General features: G+C 50.6%; 2 protein-coding genes across 3 annotated transcripts in view; one reads left to right on the forward strand and one right to left on the reverse strand.

The window, feature by feature from the left end:
* The window catches only part of PPP2R5D (protein phosphatase 2 regulatory subunit B'delta), a 27,744-nt gene extending 17,671 nt beyond the window's left edge, over positions 1-10,073 (forward strand). For both annotated transcript variants that reach the window (XM_005486755.4, XM_014266882.3), the window contains exons 12-16: positions 725-852; positions 3,655-3,756; positions 6,201-6,273; positions 6,720-6,836; positions 7,181-10,073. In XM_005486755.4, the coding sequence (XP_005486812.1) occupies positions 725-852; positions 3,655-3,756; positions 6,201-6,273; positions 6,720-6,836; positions 7,181-7,318 (558 nt within the window). In that variant the 3' untranslated portion in view covers positions 7,319-10,073. The remainder of the gene's footprint in view (positions 1-724; positions 853-3,654; positions 3,757-6,200; positions 6,274-6,719; positions 6,837-7,180) is intronic.
* Positions 9,937-11,262, reverse strand: MEA1 (male-enhanced antigen 1). The gene is made up of 3 exons (XM_005486758.4): positions 10,897-11,262; positions 10,703-10,817; positions 9,937-10,636 (listed from the first exon to the last, which is right to left on the reverse strand). Exons 1-3 carry the CDS (start codon positions 11,260-11,262, stop codon positions 10,473-10,475), a joined length of 645 nt encoding a protein of 214 aa, XP_005486815.1. The 3' UTR covers positions 9,937-10,472.
* Between the last annotated feature and the right edge of the window lie 14 nt (positions 11,263-11,276).

The following is an 11,276-nucleotide window of genomic DNA, read 5'->3' on the forward strand; positions in this document are numbered from 1 at the left end:
ATCTAGCAGAAAAAAGCTTAACCAGATCTTGAAAACCAAAGCTAGGTAAGTGGACACAAAATGAGTTTCATTTAATTTACTTCTGTGGAATATTAAGGGGATATAGCAAGTTCTGCATTATCTGAAAGGCAAAACTGAGTCTGGATGTCTCTTTTTCTAGGTTTTTAAACCATTCTCAAGCTGGCACTAAATGCAGAAATTAGCCTGCATTGTCTGTCCCTGTGCGGAAACTTGCTTGACTTGTTTGTCTTGTTAGAGCAGGATGGCTGCCCCAAAATTTTCCATATTTTCACCTTTACTAAATCAGGGAGTTGAATTGTGGGACTGGTGACTGAAGCATGCTTCAAAGCCCTGAGAGACTCTGTTGTGGGAAAGCCAGGGAGGAGTGGAACTTTACAGAGGACAGGCTGAGGAAATGAAGAAGGCTTGGAGCTGACCTGAATTGGGACCTGTAGTAGATGACATTGCTGTCCCTAAGTGTTGTGCAAAGAGTGTTGGAATCATGGGTGTATTGACTTGTCTGTTCAAGAGCATGAGGTTTGTCCCAGAAAAATGAGAAGTGTCTGGCAGAGGCTAAGGCAAAGGAAGGATGGGTGGCCTCAGAGAAGCTCATGAAGGTCAGCCCTGTGCTGTGGGGAAGCATGTGGGCTCCTTGGCTGGGTGGTGGCACCACAGGACTTCCTGGAAGGAGCCTCTTCAAGGATGCCTTTGTCTCTTGCTGCAGGTGGCAGAGCGAGCGCTGTACTACTGGAACAATGAATATATCATGAGTCTGATCAGCGATAATGCAGCCAAAATCCTCCCAATCATGTTCCCAGCACTCTACAAGAACTCCAAGAGTCACTGGAACAAGTAGGTCTTTCCCCCATGCTCTGACACTTGCTGGGTTGTTTGACGCACTGGCAGTCTTGGGGCGTGCTGCTGCAGTGCAGCAATGCCACAATGCATGGGCTTGGTGGTGGTATCAGCATGTATCATGGAAAAAGATTTCCTGAACCCTCTGAGTTTTCTGTCAGCACCCAGGAAAAGCAAAACCCTTGTGCCCAACCAGTCTGTCAGTGTCCTGTTAGGGGGACCCTTCATTAGGCAGTCCTGCTGGGTCAGTTCAACTGCCTTATTCAGGGTAGTATGCCAGCAGCATAAGGGAAACCACTCAGCAGGTCTTCCATTTTATTTGGTTATGTTCCCTGTTGCTGGTGACTGCCAGTGCCTGGGAAGGACTTAAACTGACAGTTCATGGAGTAACATTCCTTATAAATATAAAATTGTGACAGGTTAAGATTCAGGGACTGACTGCCAGTGAAAGTATCTGACTGCAAAAACATATTCAAAGCAATTCAGAGAAGCTCTAATTCCCAGTAAAAGTATCCAGTGTGTAGAGTACATTTCTTACCCACAGGGGAAGAAGATGAGTTCAGCCTGGTGACTGATCCCAGTAGTTATAATGGAGTCTTCCCTAACTCACTCCTATTCTCAGCTTACTTTTGTGCTATTTCTTTAGGTGGAGCTCGAGTGACTCTTAGTCATACATGACTTTGTTACTGATTGGTGTAAAATTCTCTCACTTTGCTCAGGTGTAGTCAGTAAAGCACAGAGCACGTGCCCTGTGAGGGGTGGTCACACTCTGGGGTGGGGATTTTGGGAAGGGGATGTGTGTTAGTGCAATTGTGTTGTAGTTAAAAAAACTCATTCAAGGAGGGGGATTTTGGGAAGGGGATGTGTGTTAATACAATTGTGTTATGGTGAACCCAGCTCACCCAAGGAGGGTGGCTTTGGGAAGGGGATGTGTGTTAGCACAGTTATGTTATGGTGAACCAAGCTCACCCAAGGAGGGTGATTTCACCCCATTCCTGGCTCAGCCACAAGACAGCTCCTATCTCCCGTGGCTGACAGGCCCTGTGCAGTTTATCAGCTGCACAGCACCATGGAGATCCCCTCCCTGCCAGGACTCCAAGGGAGCTTGGCCGTGGTGTTCCCACTCTGCTCCACCCTCTGTTCCATCCCCTCAGCAGGGGCTGTGACTGCAGGTTGTGTCTGTGGGGAACCATCCTGGAGCAGGCTTGGAGCACACCAACAGCATTCCATCCAGGGAGCAGCAGCTGCATTTTACCCTGTAAATCCTGTACTGTTACAGCTTCTGTTAGGATGTGAATATAAGTTTTCAGTGTCCTCTAATTTTGCCCCCAGCCATCTCTGCACAGCATGGAAAAGGGCCACAGCAGAGCAGAGTGGCTTGCTTCTGCAAGGGTTGGGGCACCTGCATTTACCAGCCTTGGGGCCTTGAGTCTGCACAGAGTTTGATACCTGCCTATCACTAAGGCTGCCAGAAGTGTGCAGTAGATTTTCCATCTGACTTCTGGCTGCTTGTTAACAAATGTCCCACCCTTATGTTCTCTGTGACCAGAGAACTTGGCTAATACAGTGTCTGAGTCCTTGATACAGGAAAAACAGAGAAAGCAGAACTAACTGGGCAGCTGTCCATGTCAAATATTGTCCCCTGTGTCTGATTCCTAGATGCTACTCTGTTTTATGGTTCTCTTATCAACTTCCTTTCTTCTGACTTCTTCATTTAATTCCTTACCTAGTTAATTCAAGTTTAATTAATTTGATTTACCACACTTCCTTTAGTGAATTAGCTAAAAATTAATTCTAGGGAGGCTGGACAAGTCCAGAGCTCAGAAAAGGACTTTATGTTCTTGCCTGAAACCTTTCACCAGTTCCATGTGCCTGCAGCAGCCAAGATTCATGATTCTGCTGTTCCTGTCTTTTCTGGTCTACTTCACAGTGGTATTGCAGAAGAAGATCTGCAAATGAAAGTCTTTTCCTCTTATTTCTCCTTGTGTTTGAGCAACATCCCCATCTTCTCAGGGCAGGATGAGTCCCTCAGATTCTCCTCTTCCTTCACATGATTCATCTGTTTGGTCAGACATCCTGCTTAAGTCCAGCAGGGTTGCATCTCTCTTCAGTATTCCATTTGCAGAGCTGGTAGAGACACAGAGTTTAGTCTGCTGAATCTCATCTCTTGCCTCTGGGTCAGGTATTTCAGAGACAGCTTCAACACTTGTTTTCATTCCCTGGGAGAGTCTTTGTCCCACAGGGAGTTCACACAGAGTGCAAGCTATCCATAAATCACTGGCACAGAGCTGACTTTCCTTCTGTGATATTCTGTGTGCTGGTTCCCATCTCTTCAGGGCTTCTGCCTGACTTTGTTTTGGGCAGCTCAGCAGAAAAGCTCATGACCAAATACTGGCAGCCCAAACCAGTCATTGTGGATGTGTGGTGTGAACAGTGGGAGGCACTAAAGCCCCCTTGAAAACAGTTTTGAACAGGCCCCTAGCAACCTTCATTTCCCACTTGTAACTGCAAGAAATGAACACATGAATGTGTATTTTTGCACTCATTAATCTGACCACAGCAGACCTGTCCCAAGATCTTCTCTTTCTTCTCCATCTCTTTCCCCCTGTTGTACAGTTCCTGCTGTGTTTATGGAAGGGATTTTACCTTGGTAAGAGCTGGGATTGTGTGAGAGTCTTTTATCACCTCACTGCAGAATGAGTTGCTGCTGCTGTTGCCTCCTGTCTGTGCTGCTGGTGCCAGCTCAGCTGGAAGAACCTGCCCACCATGACTTGTTCTCCTTTCCTCCTTCCTTTGCAGGACAATTCATGGGCTGATCTACAATGCACTGAAGCTCTTCATGGAGATGAACCAAAAGCTTTTTGATGACTGCACACAGCAATACAAGGCAGAGAAGCAGAAGTGAGTAAGAGTTTTTTGCCAAGTAACTTGAGCTTATCCTAAAATCTCCTTGGGGTACAGTAACAGATGGCAGATGGCAGTAGGCAGAGGGGAAATGGAAAGGTGGTAAGTAATTCTGTCAAAAAGTAGGATTCCTTAGCCATAACTATGAGTAGGGATGAGGTGTGCCCTGATAATAACCCTTTCAGTCCTGCTGAAGCAGGTAGCCTAGAAAAGGCTGACAGAGTTTGCTGAGTCATGAGCAAATAGATTGCCACATAGAGAGTACTCAGCTTTGTTCTGCCTTGGAAATACTCACCAGTTCATAAATGTTGTAGTGATGTCAGTAGAATCTATTGCTTTAGAAAGGCTTTTCTCAAGAGTTTTGCTGCAGTGGGCATAATGCATCTCTCATGCCACAGGATGCTTTCAATTTTCCAGTGATAAAGATGGAATAATTCCTGCAGTTTCAAAGAGTGAATGGTGGGGATAAAATCTGTGCTCAGCAAGTACCTGTGCCATGATGCTGTAAAGAGGAAAGAACTCCACTTTTTCTGCTGCCTTGTGCTGATTTTGGTGCTTCTATGGCTTGCCTTGGTGAGCTGAGTCAGTCCAGTAAGCAAGAAGGAATTTTTTTTTTGTTTTGGATCTATTTTCTGCTGACTTAGTGAAATAAAATAGTAAAACAATGCTCCTCATTCCTGGATGAGCCAGGGCTGCTGGTGGGGAGAGCAGAGCTGATCCTTGCTGGGAGTGTGGAACTCTGGGGTACATTCTGTTTTGTGAAATAGGAGTAAGTAACTCAATAACAAGTAATAAGTTGATTTATGAATCAGACCTTCAGATGAGTAATCTGCTTATGGAGAAATTAAGGTTTTTTTAGTGTCTAAAATGGGAGCAAGCAAATTTTCTTTTTTTCCCATTCTAGGGCGTTTATGAAGCCCACCAATATTTTCACATATATTTTAAGTGACAGTACATTTCCTACAAGATCTACCTGGTGTTTCCATCAGGAGTTTTCTCTCCCTTATTTAGCTGCTGGCCTGCTGAAGGTGACTGTTCCCAGCACTGGTGTGTGACTGATGGAGAATTGTTCTGAAAAAGCTCAACAAAACAGTGCTGTCCAATAAAAGGATGGGTAGTGCTGCAGTTTTCTGCTCATGTTAGGATGATTTTTTTTTTTTTTTGTCTAGTGCCTCTGTGCTTAATTAGGCTTCAGAAAACCTTGTACTGTGAACTAGAAAACATGTGTGGGAAGGATTGCATGTGCAAACAAACTGAGTAAATAGGAAATGGGGAAAGAGAGAGAGAGAGAGTTGTATGTTCACTGTTGGGCTGCAGCCAGATGTTGAGAGGTCTGATTATGGCTTAGCCTCATTTTTAATTAGGTAGCATGTCTACAAGTGCCATGCCAGCTCAGGGCTGGTGGTCATGAGGGGCAGACTCTGCAGGAACATGTGGAGAGGCTGTCTCTCAGTGCAAATGGGCTGACTGCACCTTTCCAGTCTCCCCAGACGCCTTTAAACTGTTTGGATTATCAGAATCCTTTAGAAAACCAGTGAGGAAGTTGTGGCAGGTGGTGTCTTGTCCTGGATGGGTTATTCATTTGGGGTGTTTTGGGGTTGCTTTGTTGGAGGTGTTTTTGTGACTCTGTGTTTTCTGGTGGAGCAATCTGGAATGGAGCTTGGCAGCTCCATTCTCATTCTGAGCCTACGTGACTCTAAAGAGTGTGATGTCATTACAGAGTATAAGAACTTCCTTAACATGGATACACAGGGCACTAGAGAGACTAGTAGCTGGGATGAAAGTCATGTAGTTAATAGAAATAAAGCTGAGATTTTAGTGCAGCTGTTTAAAGTGTAGAAGAGAATAACAAGGGGTGGTGGATGCTCATCTCTGTTTGTAGAGAACGTTCACTGTCCTTTGATTTATAAGTGACCCTGCTGTGTGCCAAAATCTGCCAAGTTCAAGAGCTGTGCCTGGGCTGTTCAGGCAGCTCTCTGCTGTGTTATGGCTAGAGAGAGATGGAGCAGTGGGCAGTGGAACCCCAGTTCTGTTGGAAAATGCAGTTTGTCCCTCTGCATCTGGGAGCACCGGGAAAGTGTGTGTTTGAAATCCAGACTGGTGTCATGGCATTACCCCAGACACTCTGGTGTTAAACAAGACACTCTGCTCTACTCCTGGCAGCACAAAGCCAGGCCAAAAGTGCCTGTGCAGCCCAGTGTTGCCACCCTGTGCTCTGAGGTGAGCGAGGAGCATGCCTGCCTACCCTCTGCTAGCCATAGTGTGTGCCCTCTTCTTGCTTCATCTCACCTGTAGATTTAGGTAGAATTAGGGGTTTCTGAATGACAGAGCTGCACTTCCCCTTGCCTGCACTTTTCTGCTATCTCTTGCTTTTATCATGCTGTGAATAAAAGCTGGGCTTTCCCCAGGAGTTCACACTTGCTCTCGCTCTCTCTGTGCAGGGGAAGGTTCAGGATGAAGGAACGAGAAGAAATGTGGCAGAAAATAGAGGAGTTGGCTCGACTGAACCCCCAGGTGAGTGACAACAGCACCTAGGATGAATGGGACAAGAATGTGCTGGGGGTCTTGACCTGCTTCCTCAGCCCATGAAAACAGGTTTTAGCATCTGATCTCAGCCCTGTGGACACTGCTGCTGCAGTGGTGTGTCTCTCCCAAAAAACAGCATCCTGGGAGTGTGGCAGTGTTTTATCAGGCTGTCCCTCTGTAGCACTGACCTCTAAGTACTGCCCTATAGAGAGCATGTGTGTGTTTATGGGCCACACTGTGAACTGCAGCGTGCTGGGAGTCAGAGGGCACAGGGGAGGGGAGGATACCCTTCCCTGCCTGTGTCCCTCCTGCTGCCTTCCTGGGGGCCAGAGAAGGCAGCTGGAAGAACTGTGCCATGCTGTGTTATCATGCTGGGGGAGAAGGTGTGGTGTTGGATGGAGTGCTGACTCTGCAGCTGTCTGTGTTGCCTGCAGTACCCCATGTATTATGCACCTCTACCCTTGCCTTCTGTGTGCTGTATGGAGACGGAGACCCCGACTGCAGAGGACATTCAGCTCCTGAAGAAAACGGTGGAGACGGAGGCTGTGCAGGTGCGTAGGGGACTCGAGTCCTTTCACACTTGCTCCCAGTCCAGCCAGGAACTCAGCATAGCCACAACTGGCTCTTTCCAAATGTTCTGAAGGTAAATGCCACTACTCTCACCCTTTATCATTAAGAGATCAACCTGTGGTATGAAGAGTGGAGTTTTTCTAACCTTTTCACTCTGGAAAAAGTGCCAGTGGGATTTGCTTGTGTCCTTTTGGTCTGTTTGGCTCTCAGCCTGTTCTGAAGCATGCTGCAGTGCCACCCAGCATAACCTAGAGCAGTTGGAGTCAGAGGCTGAAGGCATGAAGGGGTTTGCTACTGATTCCTGACTCCTTTGATTTGTTTGTAGATGCTGAAAGACATTAAGAAGGACAAAGTTTTGCTGCGCCGGAAGTCTGAGCTTCCGCAGGACGTCTACACTATAAAAGCCTTGGAGGCCCACAAGAGAGCAGAAGAGTTTCTCACCTCAAGCCAGGAGGCTCTCTGACGGGCTCAGGAGCTGGCCCAGGAAGCTCTGCCCCATCCCTTTCCTCCAGGGGTCATGGAAATGCACTCGGTTCTCATGTATAAGTAAGGAATGAACATGGTGAGCTGTGCCTGTCCTCCACTCCATCTGCATACCTCCAGGGTAGATCTGGTTTTATGTTAGAACTTGTATCTCACCACTGTCCTGTCCTCCTGCTTTTTCTCTGTCCTCCTGCTTTCCCACCTTGGCTCTGCAGGCATTAGGGGAGCCTGCCTGACCTCTGCTTTTATCAGCCCAGGCAGGACTCACTTCACTGTGAGCTGCCACCTGATTTTACTCTGCTAGGCAGCCAGAGCCTCGCTCAGGGCTCTGTGTTGGGCAGAGCCTGCCGTGCGTGGCTCAGTGTGCTGCTCCAAACTCCAAGTGCCCATCTCCTCCACACCTGCCCCTGTGCAGCCTGTGCAGCTGAGCCCTGCCATGGTCAGAGGCCAGGCTAAGCTTGGGGCAGAAGCAGAGTTTGGAAGGCTCTGCTGTCTCTCCAGCCTGCCTTGGGGTGCAGCTCCACAGCTGAAGGGTCTTAATGTACAGCAGAGGAAATGTTTACTTCCACCTTTCTTTTGCTACCAGCCCCTTGTTTTGTTCCCCTGTTAGTGGAGTGGGGGTTCAGTGCTTTGCCACCCCCAGTTAAGCTGGGTGCAAGCACTACATACTATTGCAGTCCTCCCTTTAGAGCATCCTTAGAAGCTCTCTTGTGAGAAAGTGAATTCCTTCTGCTGTTTGTGTTGGTCCGTGCTGACTCATTTCCTTCCTGATGTCTCGGGTTAATTGTGGGCCCAGAATTAACTTCCCGCTTTGTAGCAGGTGTCAGCCACTGACTTCTACTTTCTTCCTCTACCTGCTCAATTAAAATACTCCTGCAGCTCTCCCTTTGTCTCTGTTTCCCATCCTTAGCTCTTCAGGGCCAGGGTTTCTAGGAAGCTTGTGCTGCTAGTCATTTCTGCAAGCTAGTGGAAGCAATGGCTGCGCCTCCTGGGGCGTGGCCGAGTTTGAGTGTTCACTTGTCTCCTCATTATTATCAATGGCTAAGCACTAGTGCTGAATCGCTGCTTCCGTGGGTGCTCTGAGCAAAGTTCACCTGTCCTGTCACGTGTGCACCTGCTGTGCCCAAGGCCCTTGTTAGTTATCACCTGGTGCATCAGGGCCCGTGCTAACTTAGCATTTAGAAACACTTGCTGATAGCCCAGGGGCTTGTGCAGCGCTTGGGTGCTCCTGTGATCCAGCTTTCACCCGTGTTGTTTGTGGTGCAGACTCAGTGCCAGGCCGAGGTGCCACCTGGTTTGTCATAGAGAGGGAGTCCTTGCTTCTTACCTGCTGTGCCTGCTTTCTTGACACATGAGCTTCAAAGTGGGTTTGCAGTAGTGCAGGGAGCCTGCGGGGTTGGTGCTAGCCTGGCACTGCTTTGCAGCAGCACGGGATGCTGTAGAAGGTTCTGGTGTATCTGCTTGTCCTCACCAGGAAACCATTTCCAGGTCAGAGCATCGCCCCCTCTAATCTTTGTGCTGGTGTGCAGCACATCTTCCCTCCACCCCAGCGAGGCTGTTCTGACCTGTGTACCTGCATCCCTGCCCGTGTAGCTCCCTCCTCCCGGCTCAGCCCTTATCAGGAATGCCGCCATCTCTTGGGAGGAGCTGGCGGGTGCATGTGCGAGATCCCCCAGTCACGCCGGGCCCCACCTCCCCTCCGTCTCACGCAACGGGCCAGTTCTAGTGTCAGGAGACTTCAGAAACACCTCAGGGAGGTTATTGCTTATTTTGAACATTAGTCTGAGCTCATGATCAGCTGCCAATCGATTACCTCACGCCTGGCACAGCATGTGGACGTGCACCGGGTGGTGCCAGAGCAGCTCAGCTCTGGAAATGAGGGCTGCCAGGCTCGGGCTGGGCAGGAGGCTCCTTCCTGTCTCAGCACAGGCTCTCCAACTGGCTGCTTAGCTTTGTGCTGTAAGCCAAGACCTCATTTTTAGATTGCTACAGCATGGTATGCCCTCACTTGAGCCTGCTTGCTGCTGGGCAGTGGCTGCCTTTCCCTGCTGTGGGCTGCTCTGCCTGCAGAGGGAACAGAACCTTGTGGTGTGCAGGGGCTGGCACTGTCCTGCAGATGATATGTGTCTGCTGGCAGCCCCTGACCCTGGCCAGAGGAATGCTGCTGGGGTTGTGCCATGTGCAGGGGCAGGATTGTAACACATCATGATTATGTGCTGTACAGCTTTGATGTTCCCATAGCTTTTTGTGTCTTGTTTTGGGTCAGGGAACTTAGGCTTAGTACCTTCACATCATCCTTTGTTTGCTGCCTATTCATTCCAGTGTCCTGGACACGTCAGAAGGGGACCATGTGAGACAGGGGGGAGTGTGCTCACCCTCTCACCACATGTACTGCTCATAGGCAGACCTGCATCTGCCACGCTACAGCTGCCCCTCGCTCAATACTTGGTTTCTAGCATTAGTGCTGCTCATTTCTGCCTATGCCTTTCCCCACATCAGCCAAATGGACAGAACTGGAGCTGCCTCTTCCACTCCACCTGGCTTGCTCCTCCCAAGGGAAAAAGCAAAACTACTGCATTCACACCCTGGACACAAGTATTAAGCTGCTTACAGTTCATATGTACATATGGTGTACTTTATTTTCAGTAGAGCATTACATAGTATGAAAGTGTTGGATTTTGTACAGATGTCCCTGTATGTACAGAACTAAATAAAACCAATCTCTTGGAATGACACATCATGCTCCACCTGTGATATTCCAACACACAGACCCTATCCTGAGAGGAGGGGCCCTAGCCTGGAGAATGACTTCTCTGGTACTGTCAGCATGGGGCCAAGTCCAGTGTTTGTCCTGAGGGAATCTGGGCAAAGCCAGCCAAGCCCCATATGCATCCAGGCATGGAAACCAACCTGCTTCCTCAGAGGTAGAGGAAGCCAACACAAGGTCATCACACTGACTTATGCACCAGCCAGAACCCAGAAAAAGGAGTGGGAAGGAAAACCAGACAATGTCAGTGGGACAAACTGGGAGGTTGATACTGGCAAGTCCTGTCAGCACCTGGCTCAGAGGCAGTGGGTGCTTCCAGGGCAGAGGGAGGGCTGGGGTTTGGAGCCCGGGTCCCGCAGCGCTGCCCTCAGTTCCACTGAGGCCGGGGGCCGCCGAGGCTCTGCCGGGCCTGCAGCGTGCGCTGCACCACGTCCTTCCACTGCTCCTCCGAGATCTGGTTGGCCCAGGCGGGGATGCCCAGGGTAGGCAGCTTCACGCTGGCCATCGTTCTCTTCACCAGCTCCACATGCTCTGGGAACAGAGAGGCCGTGAGACCGCGGCGGAGCCCCGGGCGGGTCCTGCCGGAGACGCGGTTACCTGCATCCATGGGGATGGAGCTGTGGCTGCTCTGAGCCGCGGCGCCTCCCGCTGCCTCCTCCTCATTCTCCTCCTCGCTGTCCACCGGCGGGTCGGGCAGGTGCAGCCTCAGCATCTGCGGAGAAAGGCGGGCAGCGGGGGTCGGGACTGCGGGTGCCGCCACCCCCGGCCCGGCGGGAGGCGCTGGGCGGTACCTGCAGCCGCTCCTGCAGGCCGGGGCCCGCGTCGCCGAGGCCCTGCTCCGGTTCCTGGCTCAGCGGCTGATACAAGTACCCGCCGCCCTCCTCCTCTTCCTCCTCCTCCTCCTCCTCATCGCCGCTCCACCCGGCCGCGCCGTCAGGGCCCTCCGGCGGCCCGGGCTCCCGGGGACAGACGCGCTCGGGGCCCATGCTTCGCACCACCGCCATACACCGGGCGCGGCGCCGAGGAGGTGCCGCCGCCGCCGCCCGGAACCGCCGCGGTCGCCGCGGGGCACTCTGGGTGTTGTAGTCCCGAAGCGGCCCCGGGCGCGGTGGGTGGTGCCGCCGGCACGCGCCGCCGGTGCCGTCGCGCGTCGCCATCGAGTGTCGCCATC

The sequence above is a fragment of the Zonotrichia albicollis genome, chromosome 3 (assembly GCF_047830755.1).
Source record: "Zonotrichia albicollis isolate bZonAlb1 chromosome 3, bZonAlb1.hap1, whole genome shotgun sequence".
NCBI classification, from domain to species: Eukaryota; Metazoa; Chordata; class Aves; order Passeriformes; family Passerellidae; genus Zonotrichia; species Zonotrichia albicollis.

Excerpts from the sequence above, each read along its gene's own strand:
- MEA1 (XM_005486758.4), bottom strand. The coding sequence starts at position 11,262 with ATGGCGACGCGCGACGGCACCGGCGGCGCGTGCCGGCGGCACCACCCA. Across the intron at positions 10,818-10,896 it reads GCCTGCAGGAGCGGCTGCAG|ATGCTGAGGCTGCACCTGCC; the intron begins GTACCGCCCAGC and ends CTTTCTCCGCAG. Across the intron at positions 10,637-10,702 it reads CTCCATCCCCATGGATGCAG|AGCATGTGGAGCTGGTGAAG; the intron begins GTAACCGCGTCT and ends CTCTGTTCCCAG.